General features: G+C 48.0%; 2 protein-coding genes across 2 annotated transcripts; one reads left to right on the top strand and one right to left on the bottom strand.

The window, feature by feature from the left end:
• Nucleotides 1–3159: 3159 nt before the first annotated feature.
• Nucleotides 3160–4281, top strand: MRPL17 (mitochondrial ribosomal protein L17). Its single transcript, XM_070743726.1, has 3 exons — nt 3160–3382; nt 3465–3533; nt 3977–4281. The coding sequence occupies exons 1-3, from the start codon at nt 3209–3211 to the stop codon at nt 4217–4219; spliced, it is 486 nt and encodes a 161-aa protein (XP_070599827.1). The 5' UTR covers nt 3160–3208; the 3' UTR covers nt 4220–4281.
• A 5750-nt stretch (nt 4282–10031) lies between these two features.
• Nucleotides 10032–20277, bottom strand: ARHGEF39 (Rho guanine nucleotide exchange factor 39). Its single transcript, XM_070743725.1, has 9 exons — nt 19974–20277; nt 16326–16420; nt 14834–14954; nt 14521–14639; nt 14214–14284; nt 13668–13796; nt 12656–12885; nt 12328–12416; nt 10032–10899 (listed from the first exon to the last, which is right to left on the bottom strand). The coding sequence occupies exons 1-9, from the start codon at nt 20094–20096 to the stop codon at nt 10842–10844; spliced, it is 1035 nt and encodes a 344-aa protein (XP_070599826.1). The 5' UTR covers nt 20097–20277; the 3' UTR covers nt 10032–10841.
• Nucleotides 20278–21517: the final 1240 nt, after the last annotated feature.

Genomic DNA, 21517 nt, shown 5'->3' with positions numbered 1-21517 from the left:
ACCGCTCCGAGTCCTCAGAGAGCGGCGGCATATAAATCCAATAAACAAACAAACTTTTAATTGTAATTCATCTGGGTTGACACTTGTCCAATGGTTGAATGGGGAAAAGCCTTCTACGCCTTTCACAGTGACAATGATTTGGAGAGAACCAAGACATCCTATCAGTAATCGTTATTTTTGTATGATGCCTCTGTGAACTTATCAATGATGATAGACATAGAAACATAGAAGTCTGACGGCAGAAAAAGACCCCATGGTCCATCTAGTCTGCCCTTATACTATTTTCTGTATTTTATCTTAGGATGGATATATGTTTATCCCAGGCATGTTTAAATTCAGTTACTGTGGATTTATCTACCACGTCTGCTGGAAGTTTGTTCCAAGGATCTACTACTCTTTCAGTAAAATAATATTTTCTCATGTTGCTTTTGATCTTTCCCCCAACTAACCTCAGATTGTGTCCCCTTGTTCTTGTGTTCACTTTCCTATTAAAAACACTTCCATCCTGGACCTTATTTAACCCTTTAATATATTTAAATGTTTCGATCATGACCCCCCTTTTCCTTCTGTCCTCCAGACTATACAGATTGAGTTCATTAAGTCTTTCCTGATACGTTTTATACTTAAGACCTTCCACCATTCTTGTAGCCCGTCTTTGGACCCGTTCAATTTTGTCAATTTCTTTTTGTAGGTGAGGTCTCCAGAACTGAACACAGTATTCCAAATGTGGTCTCACCAACATTCTATATAGTGGGATCATAATCTCCCTCTTCCTGCTTGTTATACCTCTAGCTATGCAGCCAAGCATCCTACTTGCTTTCCCTACCGCCTGACTGCACTGTTCACCCATTTTGAGACTGTCAGAAATCACTACGCCTAAATCCTTTTCTTTTGAAGTATTTGCTAACACAGAACTGCCAATACAATAGTCAGATTGAGGATTCCTTTTCCCCAAGTGCATTATTTTACATTTGGAAACATTAAACTGCAGTTTCCATTGCTTTGACCATTTATCTAGTAAAGCTAAATCATTTACCATATTGCCGACGCCTCCAGGAATATCAACCTTTAGAGTCATCGGCAAATAGGCAAACCTTCCCTACCAGACCTTCCCCTATGTCACTCACAAACATATTAAAAAGAATAGGACCCAGAACAGACCCTTGTGGCACACCGCTTGTAACCTGACTCTGCTCAGAATACTCGCCATTCACAACAACCCTCTGGTGTCTATGCTTCAGCCAGCTGCAAATCCATTGAACTATCCAGGGATTAAGTCCAATCTTCACTAATTTATCTATCAGCTCTTTATGTGGAACCGTATCAAAGGCTTTGCTGAAGTCCAGGTAGGCAATATCCACGGCACCACCTTCATCCAACACCTTTGTGACATAGTCAAAGAAATCAATGAGATTAGTCTGACATGATTTGCCTTCAGTAAAGCCATGCTGATTTGGGTCCAATAAGTTATTGTTTTTTAGGTGCTGATTTATCCTCTTTTTCAGTAGAGTCTCCATCATTTTAACGACAACTGATGTCAAGCTAACTGGCCTGTAGTTACCAGCTTCTTCTCTACTGCCCTTCTTGTGGATAGGCACAACACTGGCCATTCTCCAATCCTCAGGAACATCTCCTGTTAACAGGGATTGGTTAAACAAATCAGTCAGGGAGGTAGCAATGACAGATCTGAGTTCTTTAAGAACTCTGGGGTGGATGCCATCTGGACCCATTGCCTTATTTATCTTTAATCGTTCAAGTTCTTCTAAGACATTGGCTTCTAAGATCACTGGAGCTGAATCCGTACAGTTGGAAGCAATGCTATATCCCTCTATAGTTTTATTTTGTAAGGTGTCTTTTGAGATAACTGAACAGAAGTAGCTATTGAAATGGTCAGCGATCTCCTTATTCCCATTAATGCATGTATTTTCCCCGGTACTAAGCTTCGTGATTCCGCAGTTTTTCTTCTTCTTATCACTAATATATCTGAAGAAGGTTTTATCCCCCTTCTTTAGAGATTTGGCAATTTCTTCCTCTTTTGAGGCTTTAGCAGCATATATTATCTGTTTCGCCTCCTTCTGTCTCATTTTATACACCTCCCTATCAGCTATACTTCCAGACTCTTTATACCTCCTATAGGCAGCCTTTTTTTCATTGACTATAGTCCTTACATCATTGCTAAACCATAGCGGTTTCTTCTTCCTTTTACCTTTAGTTATTTGTCTTACATACAGTCCAGTGGCTTTTAAGATGGCCTTTTTAAATGCAGTCCACTGGGTGCTCGCTCCTGCCATTTTATCCCTCCCCTTTAATTCATTATCTAAATATTCCCCCATTGCATTAAAATTTGTTTTTCTGAAATCCCATACTTTGGTTGCATTATAGGATTGCTCACAGTGAGTTTTTACATCAAACCACAAACATAGATGGTCACTGCAACCTTATGATGAGTTTCTTTCTCTGTTGCACGGCAAGGAAAAGACGGTATGGATACCATTAATGTCAGTGACATAAAATTTTCTTGGAAATAATAAAGCAGCACACTACAAGTAAGTGGTTGAAAAACTCATTGAGGCCTACAAAAATCTTGGTTGTAGCAAGTCCTTAAAAAATCATTTTCTACACTCTGGTCTGAATTTCTTTCCATCAAATTGTGGAGTGTGGGGACCGTTTCCATCAAGATGTTGCAGCTATGGAAAAAAGGTATTAAAGTAAATGGAGCCCATCAATGCTTGCAAGGCGACTGTGGGACAATTGGGAGAGACGATCCTTTCCTTGAATACATCAAGAGAAGCAAAAAGGACACAAACTGAAGGCAACATTCATAACTTTTGAACATTTAAAACTTGTTTACTAATTTATTTTTCTTGATAAACACATGCAACAGATTATTTCATGCATTCACTGTTGCAAATAGTTCAAGGCGTTCCCCCGGGGGGGGGGGGGGGGGAGCGGCGGGTTCGGGGTCAGCGCGGCGTCCCGAAACTGCTCCGGACCGGACAGCAAGGGAAGCCCCGGGCCGAGGCGCCGCCCTGGCCGGGAGGGGACGCACTCACAGCGGCAGGGAAGGCCGAGAAGGCGGGCCGGGCCCTTTCGGAGGCCGATCGACCCGCCCCCTCCCACAGTTGCCTGGCTACCGCGGCCCCGCCCCGCCCCTCGAGCTGCCCTTTCTGCCCTGCGCGAGGCGACTTCCGGCGGGTTCGAGGCGGCCATGAGGCTTACGGCGGTGCTCGGCATCTCCCACGGGCGCGTCCGGCGGCGGATCGGGCTCGGGCCGCGCTCGCGCCTCGACATGCTTCGGAACCTGGTCACGAACCTGGTGCGCCACGAGAGGATCGAGACCACCAGCGCCCGCGCCGACGAGATGCGCTTCTACGCCGAGCACGTAAGCGGAGGGGGCGTGGCGACCCGCGAGGAATCCTCCCCCCCTGCCCCCCCTCACCCGCTGTGTCTTTTCCGCCCCGCAGCTGATCGACCAGGCCAAGCGCGGCGATGGGGACCCGCGGGCCATGCGGCTGGCCGACTTCTGGCTGACGGTGAGCTGGGGGGGGGGGCGGGGGGGTCCCACTGGCCATGAGCCTGGTCGACCTCTGGCTGGGGGGGGCGGAGGTGGGGGGGGGCTGGGCTGAGGTGGGGGGGCTGGGGGGGTCCCACTGGCCATGAGCCTGGCCGACTTCTGGCTGACGGTGAGCTGGGGGGGCGGAGGTGGGGGGCTGGGCTGAGGGGGGTCTCACTGGCCATGAGCCTGGCCGACTTCTGGCTGGGGGGGCGGAGGGGGGGGCTGGGCTGAGGGGGGTCTCACTGGCCATGAGCCTGGCCGACTTCTGGGTGGGGGGGCTGGGCTGAGAGGGGTCCCACTGGTCATGAACCTGGCCGACTTCTGGCTGACGGTGAGCTGGGGGTGGTGGAGGTGGGGAGGCTGGGGGGGTCCTGATGGACTGATTGCCACTGATGCCGATGGCGCCGTTGCCCTTTGCAGGAGAAGGACCTGGTGCACAAGCTCTTCAAGGTGCTGGCACCCCGCTTTGCGCCCCACCAGGGCAGCTACACGCGGATGGTGCGTGTGCCCAAGAACGACAACCTGGACCGGGCCGAGAGGGCGGTGATCGAGTACAAGGGCAACCCGCTGCCCCCGCTGCCGCTGCCCCGCCGAGACAGCGAGAAGACGCTGGTCAACCAGCTGCTGAAGGGCTATCGGGAGGAGCGCGGCACAGCCGTGTGACCGAGGACTGTTGGAAAAAACGAAAGAAAAAATAAACAAACCCCCCTCTTCCTTTCCAGAAACTCCCTGCTTCACCCTGTTGCCCTATAATCCACTTCTAAATTTCCCTATTAGCCAGCAAAATCCCAGTAAGAATTACCAGAAATAGAAACCTACCATATTTTTAAGAGCATAAGACGCATCTTTTCCCCTCTTAAAAGAGGGTGGAAATGTCAGTGTGTCCTATACATCGAATACAGCCATTTTGGGGCTCCCAAAGTCCCACTCCCAAGTCTCGTTTTTGTGAAAAATAGGATTTGGGAGGCCTGCAGAGTGGTCCTGGCGGGTTGGGGAAGGCGAAAACACTCAGGCCTTCTTCCCAAATTCTCTGCATGCTTTGTTTCTCAGAAAAATGGGTCCGTTTTTGTGAAAAATGGGGTGCACAGAGGGTTTGAGAGGCCTGCAGAGTGGGCCTGGGAGGACAACCCCCCCCCTTTTTTTTCTTACTTTGAAATCTTGGTGTGTCTTATACACAGTGCATTTTACAGCCCAGAAAATACGGTAAGTCGTGCAAACTATCACATCCAATTTTAATCCACGAGTATTTTAAAACTCCATGGTTTTAGAGATTTAAATTTCCATTTCCATCCCCCTGTCAAACTCCCTCTATTTCCGCCCTTCAGGTAAAAAATTCAAAACAGGTAGTCCTTAACTTACAACCGTAATTGATCCCAACATTTATGTTGTGAAACATTTGTTAAGTGAGTTTTGCCCCACTTTGACTTTTCTTGCTATAGGTGTTAAGTGAATGGCTGCAGTTGGTAAATATTTAATGGTTGTGAAGTGAAACTTGTTTTTTCATTGACTTTCAACTTCATTGAACGTAGATATCAGAGGGTTGTTAATGTCAACTATTCTGAGCTAGTTACAAGCGGTGTGCCACAAGGATCTGTTCTAGGTCCTATTCTTTTTAATATGCTTATGAGTGACATGGGGAAGGTTTGGTAGGGAAGGTTTGCCTATTTGCCCATGACTCTAAAGTGCAATAGGGTTGATATTCCTGGAGGCGTCTGAAATATGGCAAATGATTTAGCTTTACTAGATAAGTGGTCAAACCAATGGAAACTGCAGTTTAATGTTTCCAAATGTCAAATAATGCACTTGGGGAAAATACTCCTCAATCTGAGTATTGCATTGGCAGTTCTGTGTTAGCAAAAACTTCAGAAGAGAAGGGTTTAGGGATTGTGATTTCTGACATGCTCAAAATGGGTAAACAGTGCGGTCAGGTGGTAAGGAAAGCGAGTAGAATGCTTGGCTGCATAGCTAGAGGTATAACAAGCTGTATAGAGCGCTGGTGAAACCCCATTTGGAATATTGAGACCTCACCTACAAAAAGATAGAAACAGAAGATTGATGGCAGAAAAAGACCTCATGGTCCATCTAGTCTGCCCTTATACTATTTCCTGTATTTTTTCTTAGGATGGATATATGTTTATCCCAGGCATGTTTACATTCAGTGACTGTGGATTGATCAATCACGCCTGCTGGAAGTTTGTTACAAGCGTTTGCTACTCTTTCAGTAAAATAATATTTTCTCACGTTGCTTCTGATCTTTCCCCCAACTAACCTCAGATGGTGCCCCCTCATTCTTGGGTTAACGTTCCTATTAAAAACACTTCCCTCCTGAACCTCATTTAACCATTTAGCATATTTAAATGTTTCGATCATGTCCTCCCTTTCCCTTCTGTCCTCCATAGATTGAGTTCATGAAGTCTTTCCTGATAGGTTTTATGCTTAAGACCTTCTGCCATTTTTGTCCTCCGTCTTTGGACCCGTTCATTTTTATCAATATCTTTTTGTAGGTGACGTCTCCAGAACTGTACAGTACTAAGTATCCCCAGTACTAAGCTTTGTGATGCTGCAGTTTTTCTTCTTCCTATTCCCAACCTTCCTATAGAGGTTGTCAATGTCCCAACTCTGGATGTTTTCAAGAGGAGACTGGACTGCCATCTGGCTGGGGAGGTGTAGGGTTTCCTGCTTGAGCAGGGGGTTGGACTTGATGACCTGTAAGGTCCCTTTCAACTCAAATAAATAAATAAAAATATACTAATATATCTGAAGAAGGTTTTGTCCCCCTTCTTTACAGATTTGGCAATTTCATCTTTTGAGGTTTTAGTAGCATATATTATCTGTTTTGCCTCCTGTCTCATTTTATACATCTCTTTGCCAGCTGTTCTTCCAGACTCTTTATACCTCCTATAATAGCCCTTACATCATTACTAAACCATAGTGGTTTCTTCTTCCCTTTACCTTTAGTAATTACATACAGTTCAGTGGCTTTTAACATGGCCCTTTTAATATAGTCCACTGGGTGCTCGTTCCTGCCATTTTATCCCTCCCCTTTAATTCATTATTTAAATATTCCCCCATTTCATTGAAATTTGTTTTTCTGAAATCTAGTACTTTGTAGTATAGGATTGCTCACAATCAGTTTCTACATCAAACCACAAACATAGGTGGTCACTGCAACCTAAATTTTCTCCCATCTTAACCTCTGAAAACCAATTCCTATTCGTAAAAACTAAATCTAACCAGCTGTGCCAGAGCTACTCCTGTAAAGGCCTCTACTATATTCTTACTTTTGCATGTAAGGACACTAGGGATATTCCAGTCAACGTCAGGCATGTTGAAATCACCCATAACCACAATATCTCCCTTTATTGCCGTTTGGGCAATTTCATCCACTATCTTGTTGTTATAATCCTCAGATTGCCCTGGAGGCCTATAGATCACCCCAGTTCTAATGACAGAACCTTCTTTATTTTGCATGCAAATCCAGAGAGTCTCCAGCTCTTTACATGTATTTTGAATTAGTGTTTCTTTTAGACTTTCCTTGACATAAATGGCTACTCCACCTCCCCTTCTCTCTATTCTATCCTTCCTATACAGTGTATATCCTGGTATTGATATTTCCCGTTCATTAGAATCCTTAAACCATGTCTCAGTTATGGTAACCAGATCCAAATTATCTCTAGATATTACGGCTTGTTGCTCAAGCTTCGAGCATTCGTGCACATTATCCGAAGAACATTAGTATCATTATTTGTCCCTTATCCTCAACAACTACATCTATTTCATTTATAGCTCCCTTTTCATAAACTTCAACAAACTGATTTGTCCTCGTTGGCCGGGGACAGAAATCATCCACATCAGTTACACCTCTGTCCCCTTTACCTAGTTTAAATGTCTGTCCAAAAAAGTTCTGAACTCCTCACCGAGCACCTGGGTATCTGTATGATGGATGCAAACCAACCCTCTTAAACAGCTCCCTATTAGACCACTTACTAACATCATGATTACCATATCCAAAACCTTCAGCTTTACACCACTGCCTTAACCACACATTAAACTCTGTAATACAAGTTGTTTTATCCTCCTGAACACAAACCAGTAACATTTGAGAAAGTCACTGAATCGGTTATTCTGCCCAGCTTCACACTTAGACATTGGTAATCTATTTTACTAGATTAACATTTCTCTGAGACAAAGCAGTTTCCGTGCTGTAGCCGGGCCTGAATCCTGACTGTTGAGGGCCTAGATAATCGGCTTCTTCCAAGGACCGCTGGAGCTGGAGCGCCACCACCTTCTCAACAACCTTCCCCATAAAGGGAAGGTTGGAGACTGGGCGATAGTTGTTGAGAATGGCTGAGTCCAGGGAAGGCTTCTTGAGGAGGGGGTGCACAAGTGCCTCCTTGTAGGGTTCCCTCCCCAAAGAAGCGTTGACAATCTCCTAAACCCAGCTCCATGTCACCTCTCTTCTGGCCGAAACCAGCCAACAGGGACACGGATCCAGCAAACAGGTGGCGGAACTCACAGCTCCAGTGGCCTTGTCCACTTCATCAGGTGTCACCAGATCAAACTCTTCCCAGACAGGCAGACAAGTACGGGCCCCAGTCACCTCGACTGACTCGTTGTCAGTCAACTCTGTTTTCCAATTGGAGTCGAGGTCCGCTCGGATCTGAGCGATTTTATCAGCGAAAAACGTGTTAAAATCCTCGGCACTACTCTGCAAGGGCTCCCCAACTCCCCCCTGATTAAGAAGGGAGCATGTTACCCTAAACAGAGCGGCCGGGCTGGATTCCGCTGATGCAATCAAGACGGCATGATATGCGCATCTTGCTGCCTTGAGCGCCACTTTGTAAGTCTTAATAAAAGCTCTTACAAGTGTTCGATCGGATTCGGACTTACTCTTCCTCCATCGCTTCTCTAGACGTCTCTTTTGGCATTTCAACTCCCGGAGCTCCTCGTTGAACCATGGAGTTCTAAGGGGTCTAGTACTGCGGGGAAGTCGCAACGGCGCAATCCGGTCAAGAGTCTCCTCTGCAGCCTTGTTCCAGGCTTCAGCAAGAGACTGTGCTGAACTGTGGACAAGTGTCTCTGGAATAACCCAAGCGCCCTCTGAAAGCCCTCTGGGTCCACCAGGCGTCTGGGACGGACCCACCTAGTCGGTTCCGCCTCTCTGCGGGGAAGGATTGGAGCCAGGAAGTCAAGCCACAATAGAAAATGGTCTGACCAAGACAAAGGCAACACTTCTAAGCCCCTTCGTCTCAGACCATTACTCAATTGCCCAGAGAGGAAGACCATGTTGGGTTCCTTCCAATGGAGTTGTTCAAGCCCCGGAACTATTGAGGTTGCTCTCTTGTATCCTTTCTAAACTATTTTCAGTGCATCAGCTTACAATACATTCTTCCCCGAATCAACACAGGCTGTGTTGACCTCGCGCCTCTTGCAGTGTCTGCCTCTCCATTCCTCCTCCATATTTTTGGTTCCTTGGTTTCCAAATGAGATGCAAAAGTTTCCACTGTTTGGGTTGATTTGGAGACCGTGTCCTCTGCTGGTTTCGGTCCACTGTGCTTCATTAAGTCCAGGCTCAACGCAGCTGTCTACCAGGAGATTTTGGAGCACTTCATGCCTCCTTCCACAGGTCAGCTTGGGCCTGGCACCTGCCCACACTGCCAAAAGCACCAAAACCTGGCTCAATGTCCGTGGGATTCCTGTGCTTGATTGGCCAGCAAACTCTCCTGACCTGAACCCCGTAGAGAATCTATGGGACGCTGTCAAGCGAAAGACGAGAGACAGGAGACCAAACAATGCAGAGGGGCCAAGGCAGCTGTTGAAGCCTCCTGCTCTACCGTTAACACCTCGGCAGTGCCACAGGCTGATGGCTTCCATGCCACGCTACATTGAGGCAGCAACTGCTGCAGAAGGGACCCAGACTTAGTAGTGGGTGCATAGGCTTATACTTTTCAGAGATCCGATATTGTTCTATGTACAATCCTTGTTTTATTGATTGCATGTTATATTCCAATTTTCTGGAATTGAGGATTTGGGAATTCATCAGCTGTTCCCCATAAACATAATTATGACAAATCACAGCTTGAACTATCTTGCCTTGCGTGTAATGAGTCTCCCTCGTATATTGCGTTTCACCTGTATGTTACTAGACTGTCTTTTAAGTCATCTCTGAACATTTTCTTAAAGTGAGTATCCATTTAGGAAAGCATAATTTTCCACACTGCAACATTTTAGAATAGAAATAAAGAAAGAACCTGGTTAGAGTGCAGTACTGCAAACTACTTCTGCTGATCACCAGTTGCCAGCAGTTTGGCAGATCGAATCTCAGTAGGCTCAAGGTTGACTCAGACTTCCGTCCTTCCAAGGGAGATAAAATGAGGACCCAGGTGATTGGGGGCAATATGCGTACTCTCTGTAAACCGCTTAGAGAGGGTTGTAAAGCACTGTGAAGCGGTATATACTGTAAGTCCAAATGCTATTGCTATATAAACAGAAAATTTTTATTCCTTTGACAGTCATAAAAATATGCTTTCTTCAGTTCTCCTAAACAGTACCAACCTATCGGGCAGGGGGTCACATGGATTTTACGTTCATGCATTGGAAAACAAGACACATTTGAAAATAAGTGTTACATGATTTGCTTATTGTATCTACTCATTTTAGATGAAATTGGCAATCTTACTGTAGAAATTGTTTTGCTAGAAATTGTTTTATAAATTGTAATATTGTTAGAAAGCCACCATAAACTGCCCCTTCCTTCCCTAAAAAACCTGAACCTATTATCTGAAATTTGAGGATCTGGAAGATCTCCACATTCCACTGTTAGCAACAAAGATTCAAAAGTAATCTGTTATTAATATCTGTTGAGAATAGGATTACAGCAATACCAAACTTTGCCTACATTTGGAGTTCTGGCTATGGAGTTCTCCATACAATTTGAAAACGCTTAAAGCAGCAGTTTGTTTTTCCTGTCTTGGCAGGCAAAACTAACCTTGGAATAGAGTTCACAAGGAGAAGCCATCAGCGTCCATAGCCATTAACAGAAAATACATGTTTCCATCCCAGGACCCTTAGCCTCTTGCGTTGCACAGCTGCCTCCAGGCTCAATAAGGGACGGGTGCTTCTGGACGCAGCGGAAGGGCCGTTCCTAGCATCCTGTTTCTCTGGAGGGAAGGAACCGGGAACCAGACCGAGTGCAGAGCTGTGTTAGGGTCAGACGTCCAAAGGAGGGCAGCACCAATGTCTGCAGGCTGGTGGATTGCCAAACAACTGAACCAGGGAGCACAGGCTATTCCCTGCAGAGTCCAACTGGCTCACTCGGCCTTCTGCCACAGACTGGCAGCTCTCTGTAAGGAGAGAGAGGAAAAAACCTTACCATACTTACAGTCTATTTGAGGCCACAATTCCCATCACTAAGCGAATGAAGTCACAAAGTGCACCTACTTTGCAATGACAATCGAGGCCAGTGATGGTGAATGTTTTTTTCCTTGGGTGCCAAAAAAGTGTGGCTGTGCGCTATCGTGCATGTGCAAGTGCCCACATCCATCGTCCAATCCCTGGGGAGGGCAAAAAAGGTTCCCCACACCCCCTGGAAGCCCTCTGGAGGCCCGAAATGGCCTGTTTCCCAACTTTTGGTGAGCCCAGTAGGTTTGTGTTTCACCCTCCCCAGGCTCCAAAGGCTTCCCTGCAGCCGGGGGAAGGTAAAAACGCCCCCCCATCCCCCGGGAGGCTCTCTGGAAGCCAAAAACACCCCCCCCGAGCATCTCTGCGAGCCAAAAATCTGCTGACCAGCACACACGTGCATCTTGGAGCTGAGCTGGGGCAACGGTTCGCGTGCCAGCAGATATGGCTCCGCGTGCCACATGTGGCACCCCTGCCATAGGTTCACCATCACCGATCTAGGCAGTCACCACTGCAACTATTAAATCAACGTCCTGGTTGTTAGTGAAGCAACTTCCCACCAGCTTCCACACTCAAGTGGGTGAGGGGCTGAGCAGGAAGGGGGAAGCCCCAAGGAGGGAGCAAGAGAGGCGGGTGGGGAGAGTGTGCGAGGCCTCGGCTTCGCTGGTGGACCTTCTCCGGCCAGGGGCCAGAGGGAGTCCTCCGTCAGTCCTGCCAGCCTCTCCACTGATTGTCTGGCAAAACCAGCAATAAATATTTATTAATTAATTAATTTCTATGCCGCCCTTCTCCTGAGACTCAGGGCGGCCCCTCAGACAGGGGCGGCATATAAATCCAATAAGTGATAAATAAAACAAATAATAATAATAATTAATATACACATGATAGAAATCTATATAAAATTAAACTAAAATTTCCCATAGCTAAAAGGGATTCAGGCATCAGGCATCTGTTCATTGGGCCGGGCAAGGTAGTAAAATTGGCCCCAGGCCTGCTGGCAAAGATGGATCTTCAAAACTTTACAGAAGGCAGGGAGAGTGGGGGCATTTCGGATCTCCGGAGGGGGGGGAGTTGATTCCAGAGGGCCGGGGCCGCCACAGAGAAGGCTCTTCCCCTAGGCCCTGCCTCATGTATGAGGAAGAAGACGGTCCCGTATTATACTGCAAACGGAATGGGATGCCGTGCAATGCCTTCTCTCGAACCTAAGCTCTGCCCCTGGGTCTGATGAGCCAAAGGTCATTTTGGGCAGAAATTGGGTCGGGCTCACATACACTGTGATACTTACAGTGCGGTCGCTGCCTCACCCTAAGGAACCCTTGCTGGGGTTGCAATAAATGATTCTGCAAATGTTATTCAGGAGGGGGGCAGCCTACCTGATAGCCCCCACCAGATTCTGGTGCCATTGGGCAAAGTCCTCCTGATCGCAAGACATCAGCAGTAACTTTTCGTGTGGGAAAGAGAGCTGAAGAGAGAGAAAGAAGGACAGGGGATGGCTGTGTATCCCAAAAGAAGTCCTTCGGGGTTGGACGTTCCCAGTTCACCCGTCCCAAAGTCCCCGGCTATCGAGCCATCAATGCCTGTCGCCCGTCCTTGCCACCAGCTGGGCCTCCCACATTACCCTCCCCCATAGATCCACCGTGGGCTTTGGGTGGGAGGGGCCAGCCCCGTGGCAGCAGCTGGGAGTGGGGGGAGAGCACTTACACTGAGCAGCCCCCCTTGGCTCTGGGTGTGACCGAAGACCTTCTCCACCACGCAGTGACGCAGGGGGTAGACAGCCTGGCAAGCAAACTTGTGTGAATTCCAGGGGTGGAGCGGGTGGCAAGGCTTGGTCAGCAGCAGGACATCGGAGAAAAGGAAGCACCTCCTGCGCTGCATCCCCTTCCCCTTGGAGGAGACCTCCACCAGCCAACCTTCCTGGAGATACCGGCGCCCTGCATGGAGAAAGGACAGATACCAGGGACCTATGACAGAGGCTCCGAAATCCCTTGCGGACCCTCGGTGACGGCAGGAGTGGTTTCTCTGGGAAACACAGCGGGATTAACCACACTGACCGCTGAGCCAAGCCACTGGCGCATGAGTCCAAAACTCGGCTTTTGATTTCCAAAAACACAACGAGAGAGACAGCATTTGGGTTGCTAACACATCAAGAGTCTACGGAGAGGGGCGGCATACAAATCTAAATCTAATAAATAAAAAAGGGATTTTAGACTCCATTTTCCTCCATGAATCTGAAGATGCATTTTGGAAATGAGTTTACAATAGATTTGCAAGAGGAAACACCCCCTTCCCTCCTCCTCCTCCTCTGTTAGAGAGCATGAAAGTGCAAGTTTCAAAAAGTGCCCTCCCTTTCGTGGGAAGCTGACAGCACTCCGTGCCCCCTGGAAGAAGCAGCTGTGAGGGGCTGTAGGAAGGACCCTCCGTGAGTCCGAGACCCCCTGAAAGTCCAGGCCATCACCTTGTTACTACCAAAAGGATCCACTGACCCGGAGGGGCACTTTGCCCTCGTTGGGTTTCCCCAGGCTCCACCTACGTTTGGCAGGTAATACTGCGACTGCCACGTCAACCGAGAGCAGGACTAGAATTCACGGCCTCCCGGTTCCTAGCCTGGTCCTTGTACGATAGCATTAATTGCCGGTTTTATTTTACGTCTGACCTGCATTCAGTTGCAGCCTCCTCACGAGGGTCTAGCACGAGGACGTGACGGAGGCCTCACCTGGAGCCAGGACTTGGGTCTTCTGTCCCTTGAGCTGTTTCTGAACCTGCCTCATCCTCCGCAGATTCTCACGGACACGAGAGATTTCCTCCACTCGGCGCAGGACCTCCAAGACAGACCGCAGGGACCCTGCAAGTGACAGCGTGTCACCCACCAGCAACGTGGCCCGTTCTCCAGCCTGGGCCACTGGGAAGAAAGCCCACCCCTCCAAAATTATTTCAGGCAAGAATCAGGGGCCTCTGCGGCTATGAGTCCGGGTGGCGCAGCAGGTAGAGTGCTGTACTGCGGGCCACTGAAGCTGACGGCTAGATCTGCAGGTCAGCAGTTCAAATCTCACCACCGGCTCCAGGTTGACTCGACCTTCCATCCTACCGAGGGGGGTCAAATGAAGACCTGGATTGGGGGGGGGGCAATATGATGCTGGCTCTATTTTTAAAAAGTGCCGTTGCTAACGTGTGGTAAGCTGCCCTGAGTCTAAGGAGAAGGGCGGCATAAAAATTGAATCAATAAACAATAAATAATAACTGGGCTTAGTTAGGGTCCTACCTTGGAGTTGGTCAAATCCAGAGCTCTCTGGGGGAGTGTGCGCCTCCAAATCTTGCAGGAGGTCCCTGTACCTGCCAGACAGATATTAGAGGCGGAGAGGTAAGCACCTCCCTGTCAGCTGCACATCAGAGACCCCAGCCTGCACCCACCCCCACATGCCCCATCTCACCCCGACCGACCGGCCGTGCAAAGCCAGCAGCGAGGCAAGGGTCTCCTGGCAGCCTCTCTCGGAGGCTCAGGTGGGGAGCGGCAGGTGAGGGCCGGCTTCCCAGCCAGAGAAGGGAGACTCGGCTCTTCTGCCACTTACCGGTGGAGCCTTTGCAGGGGCAGCGGCAGCAGCTCTTCCAGCCGGCAGCCTTGAAGCTCTGGCCGGGATTCCTGGAGCTTCTTGAAGCGGGAAAAAGCTTTGTTCTTCTTCACCAGTTTCTGCAGAGTAAAGGGAGAAGCAGGTCAGGGTGGCTGCCCGGCCTCCTCTCCAGGCCAGGATCGTGGCCAAAAGAAGAAGCCAAGAACAGATAACTGGAAGGGTAAAATGAGGGAGGGGCAAAGAGGGGGGGTGGGGGGATGAAGGCTGTGCATAAGGCGCTCCTGACCTGCGGGGTCACCTGCAGAGGTCATACCTTCAGGAGGTTCTGGGCTGCTTCCAGATTCTCCGCGTGATGGACGTAGAACACCAGCTGGTGGCCAAAGCTCTCAAGTCCTAATGCAAAATGGCCTCTGGCCAGGTGGAAAAGCAGCGTCCTGCAGGCAAAGAGGGGGAGCCGTGAAGGAAACGCCCGGGGCCTTTCCGCACTCACCTTCAACCCCAACCAGCTGCCCAGCAGCCTCTGTACGGAGAAAGGGTACAGCACAAAGAGGAGCAGGAACTGCTCCGAGGTCCAACACCTGCTCAGTCGGTCTTGCGGGAATTTCTTTTTTAAGGACGTGCCTGTAGTATTCCTTGTGTAAGTCAAAGGTCATATTGATGGGCATGCCCACATATGCTGGAAACCCCACATGGGATGCTTAGTTCACATTGTGCTGCTAGTATAAGCGTTTTGCTCAGGCTTTGCAGTTACAGGCTTCTGGGTAGGCCTGGAAAGTTCATGTTCTCAGGAACAGACAGTATTGCATGAGGCCATGGGAAGAGATGGGAGCCCTAGCTGGCACCAGTAAGCACATTCTTTTACCTAGCCTTCTCACAGGTTTCCTGCAAACTCCCATCATACACCGGCAGCGTTGTCCATGATGTTGGCATGTGCTTATGAATTACAGCATCATGTAGAGCTGTGTAGGTGTATTAGCTGAAAGTGTTAGGATCAGTTTAGGACAAGTTGCTGCTTTTGGCTCTTTGGGCTTCATGGCCTTTTCTACTAATAATTATTTTTATTTTTATTTTTATTATTATTATTAATAATTAGATTTGTATGCCGCCCCTCTACGCAGCCTTTGGCTTTTTTCACCCTGCAAGGAGCTTCGTCTATGTTTCAATCCTTCCACCAGCAACACAACATTAGACAGCAACACCTGGGACAATACTGGAAGCATCTAGTAAATGACCAAGGTGATTACTGGAAGTCAGCAAAGGTTTGCTAAAGACAGACCATGCCAGACAAATTGTATTACCTTCTTTGATAAAATGACTAAATGAATAGATCAATAGATAAATTCTGTGACTGAATTGGTTTATCTATTGGCACACAAAATGCTGAAATGTGAGTTATTCACACATTTTCAATATAAATGTGAAGTACCTTTACACATTTTAGGCAATTTCTTTGGTGACTTACACTAACAGTACACCATTTATAAAAATTTTCCTAACATTACAACATAATGTAAATTTCAATATTTTCAAACACATTCTTTTCCCATATAGTGTAATCAAAATTTTTAGTGCATTTTATCCAACTTTCTTGCAGGCACCTTTAGTTTTTCAAACCGTATCCTACACACAGCAACATCTAGACAATCCTACGATGGAGCCTACTTTGTACAGGAGCTGATTCAACAATAAGGCGTTGCCTGTGAACACACATAGAGGGATGGGTGAAGTCCAAGGAGAGTGCATTGCCCACTCCCTCCCCCCCTCCCCCCACCCTGTGGCCACAATGTCCACAAGGCTGACCTTACCGGCTGGTGGAGCAGATGGACTCCCAGGGTCCGAAGAGGATTTTGTGGGTCTCTGGCGTCAAGATCCCCTTGGCCTTCAGGGCGACCACGAAGTACTGAAAAGGGACAGAACACCGTTATACAACGTTCCCATTTTCACTCTTCCTGCAGCATGGAGAAAATCTGGTTTGTCGGGTATCTCAAGTTTGGCTCTGCTTTTAAGTCAAAATTGTTTACTCAGTGCACCTACTTTATTGTTGATGCAACAAACTATATGCCTCTTGCAAGGTAAACTTCAGAGGGCCTGTCCTATATAAAATTACTTGACCAAGTTGGAGCTGAAACTGGGCTTTGCTTCTGTTGTTACCTGCCAGACGAAATGTGCTAAGCTAACCAGGAATCTCTTTAGAAGGATGGATGTGGCATGCCTCAACTGACCAAAGCCACAATGGGCAGTACAAGTCAAATCCATGGGCCTGTTGGTGATGATGAGAGAAGGCTGTAACTCAGAACATGATGAATAAATGGTCATGAATTACCAAATAAAAAGAAATCAAAACAGTTATGCTTGTCTGTGAAACTAAGGGAAAATAAAAATATGTAAAAGATCTAAAAGAAGGAAGCCTGATGGTGTGAAATTGTGGAAGAAACTCAAATCCAAGCCATATCTTAGCAAAGAAGATTTTAAACTTAGAAATAATAGACAATAGACTAAACTAGACTAGAGAGCAGAAGACTTTCCGTAGAAAGAAGAGTAGACATCAGAGGGTTGTTGTTAATGGCAAGTATTCTGAGCAGAGCCTGGTTACAAGCGGTGTGCCGCAAGGGTCTGTTTTGGGTCCTATTCTTTTTAATATGTTGACATAGGGGAAGGTTTGGTAGGGAAGGTTTGCCTATTTGCTGATGACTCTAAATTGTGCAATAGGGTTGATATTCCTGGAGGGGTCTGTAATATGGAAAATGCAGTTCAATGTTTCCAAATGTAAAATAATGCACTTGGGGAAAAGGAATCCTTAATCTGAGTATTGTATTGGCAGTTCAGTGTTAGCAAAAATTTCAGAAGAGAAGGATTTAGGGGTCGTGATCTCTGACAGTCTCCAAATGGGTGAACAGTGCGGTCAGGCAGTAGAGAAAGCAAGTTGAATGCTTGGCTGCACAGCTAGAGGTATAACAAGCAGGAAGAGGGAGATTGTGATCCCACTGTATTAAGCGCTGGTGGGACCACATTTGGAATATTGTGTTCAGTTCTGGAGACCTCACCTACAAAAAGATATTGATAAAATTGAACAGGTGCAAAGATGAGCTACAGAAATTGTGGAAGGTCTTAAGCATAAAATGTGTCAGGAAAGACTTTCGATACCATCGACCATGGTATCCTTCTGCGCCGACTGGAGGGGTTGGGAGTGGGAGGCACTGTTCTCCAGTGGTTCTCCTCCTACCTCTCCGGTCGGTCGCAGTCGGTGTTAGTGGGGGGTCAGAGGTCGACCTCTAGGTTTCTCCCTTGTGGGGTACCTCAGGGGTCGGTCCTCTCCCCCCTGCTATTTAATATCTACATGAAACCGCTGGGTGAGATCATCCAAGGGCATGGGGTGAGGTATCATCAATATGCGGATGATACCCAGTTGTACATCTCCACCCCATGTCCATTCAGCGAAGCAGTGGAAGTGATGTGCCGGTGCCTGGAGGCTGTTGGGGACTGGATGGGTGTCAACAAACTCAAACTCCATCCAGACAAGACGGAGTGGGTGTGGGTGTTGCCTCCCAAGGACAATTCCATCTGTCCATCCATTATCCTGGGGGGGGGGAACTACTGACCCCCTCAGAGAGGGTGCGCAACTTGGGCGTCCTCCTCGACCCACAGCTGACATTGGAACATCATCTTTCGGCTGTGGCGAGGAGGGCGTTTGCCCAGGTTCGCCTGGTGCACCAGTTGCGGCCCTATTTGGACAGGGAGTCATTGCTCACAGTCACTCATGCCCTCATCACCTCGAGGTTCGATTACTGCAACGCTCTCTACATGGGGCTACCTCTGAAAAGTGTTCGGAAAATTCAGATCGTGCAGAACGCAGCCGCGAGAGCCATCGTGGGGCTTCCCAGATTCGCCCACGTTTCTACAACACTCCGTGGCCTGCATTGGCTGCCGATCAGTTTCCGGTCACAATTGAAAGTGTTGGTCATGACCTTTAAAGCCCTACATGGCATTGGACCAGAATACCTCCAGAACCGCCTACTACCGCACGAATCCCAGCAGCCGATAAGGTCCCACAGAGTTGGCTTCTCCGGGTCCCGTCGACTAAACAATGTCGTCTGGCGGGCCCCTGGGGAAGAGCCTTCTCTGTGGTGGCCCCGGCCCTCTGGAATCAACTCCCCCCGGAGATTAGAACTGCTCCCACCCTCCTTGTCTTCCGTAAACTACTTAAGACCCATCTATACCGCCAGGCATGGGGGATTTGAGACACCTTTCCCCCAGGCTTATTATAATTTATGTTTGGTATGTATGTGCTGTTTGGTTTTTAAATTGATAGGGTTTTTAGTTTTTTCTTAATATTAGATTTGTGCCTGTACAATATTGTTTTATCGCTTGTTGTGAGCCGCCCCGAGTCTTCGGAGAGGGGCGACATACAAATCTAATAAATTATTAATTATTATTATTAATAATGAATTCAATCTGTATAGTCTGCAGGACAGAAGGGAAAGGGGGGACATGATCGAAACATTTAAATATGTAAAAGGGTTAAATAAGTTTCAGGAGGGAAGTGTTTTTAATAGGAAAATGAACCCAAGAACAAGGTTAGTTGGGGGAAAGATCAAAGGCAACATGAGAAAGTATTATTTTACTGAAAGAGTAGTAGATCCTTGGAACAAACTCCCAGCAGATGTGGTTGGTAAATCCACAGTAACTGAATTGAAACATGCCTGGGATAAACGTATATCCATCCTAAGATAAAATACAGGAAATAGTATAAGGGCAGACGAGATGGACCACAAGGTCTTTTTCTGCCTTCAATCTTCTATGTTTCTACTTTATTGGCCAATGTGACTGACACGTAAGGAATTTGTCTCCAGTGCATAAGCTCTCAGTTTACATACAAACAAGGTAATATAACCAGTGTACACACAAACATAAAGTCTCTGGAGAGGGGCGGCATACAAATCCAATAAATAAATAAATAAATAAATAAAAGCACATGTACATGCAAGCAAATGTCTCTTGTTTTCTCCCCCCAGTGGACATTGTTCAAGTGAGCAGCATCTGGGCAGCCTTCCTTCCGCATTGCTCCGTCCTCCCCCCTCCCCTCTGAAGGCAGGGCTGTTTCGTTTTAGCGCTGTTTTCAGCCGCCTTACCTAAGGGGAGGTAGCCGTACATTGGGGGGGAATGCAGGTATATATCGGTGTAGCTTTTAGGGGATCCATTCCCAGGGCGTCTGAATAGCTTGCAGTGTTAACAAAGATTAAAAACAAGTATCCGTGGACTCGCCCCTTGGGGAAAGGGGTCCCCTGCTTTCTTTCCCCCCGAAGAGGCAGGCTGAGCAGCTGCCGGGAAAGTCTCCCTCCGGCTGCCGCCTCCTTCCCCGCGTCACGCGCGCCCCGCCACTGGAGCCCGACCGCGTCCCCACCCGGGGCGAGGCAGGCGAGAGGCGCGCGCCTCCTGCTGCTGCTGCTGCTCACCGTCGCAACCCCTTCGAGCTGCTCCAGGTATCGCTCTTCGGTCCGGAGCAGCTCGTCTGTCCTCCTCCGCTCCGGCGAAGAGCTGCGGCTGTGCCCGGGAGGGCCCGTAGCGGCGGCGCTCATCCCCGGGAAGACGGTGCCGTCGCGGGCTCCGCTTCGGACCTACCGGGAGCCCAGAGGAGACAGCCGGGTCTGCCCGAGAGCCTCCCGCCTGCGTTCAAACGGCCACCCAGCGCCGCCCCTTCCGAGTCACGAGGGAGGCCGGAGAAACGGCCGGAGCGCGTTTCGTGACGTCGGGTTAGGCGGGTCTCTCGTCTGAGCATTTGCACTTTGATTAAGATTCGGAAACCGCCTCTCCGTTTGTTTTATTCTGAATGGACCGTTCTGCACTTCCTTCTTCCATCGGCCTCGAGAGCCATTCCCGCTTCGCAAAGGCACAAACCCGCCAGGACAAGATCCAGCCATCGGTTCACATTTTGCACAGAGAGCACCGCTGGTTTGAAAGAGGGGTCAAAGAGACCGAAGAGGTGAAAACTGGACAGCCCTCCTTCAGCAGAGGCAGAGGGATATGGCACCATCTTTCTCCTGTCTAAAACGCAGTCCCATAACAACAACAATAACAATAATAACAACAACAACAACAATAACAACAGAAGCAGCAGCAGCAGCAACAGTAACAAGACTTGGAAGGGACCTTGGAGGTCTTCTAGTCCAACCTCCTGCTTAGGCAGGAAACCCTACACTACTGGTTATCCAACATCTTCTTAAAAACTCCCAGTCTTGGGGCATTCCCAACTGCTGTTCCAAGGATTAATTGTTCTAATTGTCAGGAAATTTCGACTTAGTTCTAAGTTACTTTTCACCTTGTTTAGTTTCCACCCATTGCTTCTTGTTCTACCCTTAGGGGCTCTGGGGCATAGGTTGACTGAATAGGACAACAAGAATGATCAAGGAAATGGAGCATCTCCCTTATGAAAGCAGATTGCAGCACCTTGGTCTCTTCAGCCTTGAAAGACAGTGTTTAAGATGTGACTAGGTTGAAGTGTCATGCATGGGATAGAAAAATTCTTTACTAATACTAGGGGGGATGGGGCACTCCCCAAAGCTCATAGGTAAGAAAGTGAAGACAAAGGGAAATATTTCTTCACCCAGCGGGTCATTGAGGGTTTATGGAATTCCCTTCCAGAAGAAGTTGTGACAGCTGTCAGCCTGGATAGCTTCAAGGCAGGATTAGACAGATTCATAGATGCCAAGTGTATTCGACTACTGTAACGCTCTCTACATGGGGCTGCCTTTGAAGAGTGTTCAGAAACTTCATATCCTGCAAAATGCAGCTGCGAGAGCAATCATGGGCTTCCCCAAATATGCCCATGTCACACCAACAATCCACAGTCTGCATTGGTTGCCAATCAGTTTCCGGTCACAATTGAAAGTGTTGGTTATGACCTATAAAGCCCTACATGGCATTGGACCAGAATATCTCCAAGACTGCCTTTTGCCGCACGAATCCCAGCGACCAGTTAGGTCCCACAGAGTAGGCCTTC

The sequence above is a fragment of the Erythrolamprus reginae genome, chromosome 2, assembly GCF_031021105.1.
Source record: "Erythrolamprus reginae isolate rEryReg1 chromosome 2, rEryReg1.hap1, whole genome shotgun sequence".
In the NCBI taxonomy this organism is placed as follows: Eukaryota; Metazoa; Chordata; class Lepidosauria; order Squamata; family Dipsadidae; genus Erythrolamprus; species Erythrolamprus reginae.
Note: the sequence above shows the minus strand (reverse complement) of the source record. Positions and strands in the feature narration are given on the sequence as shown.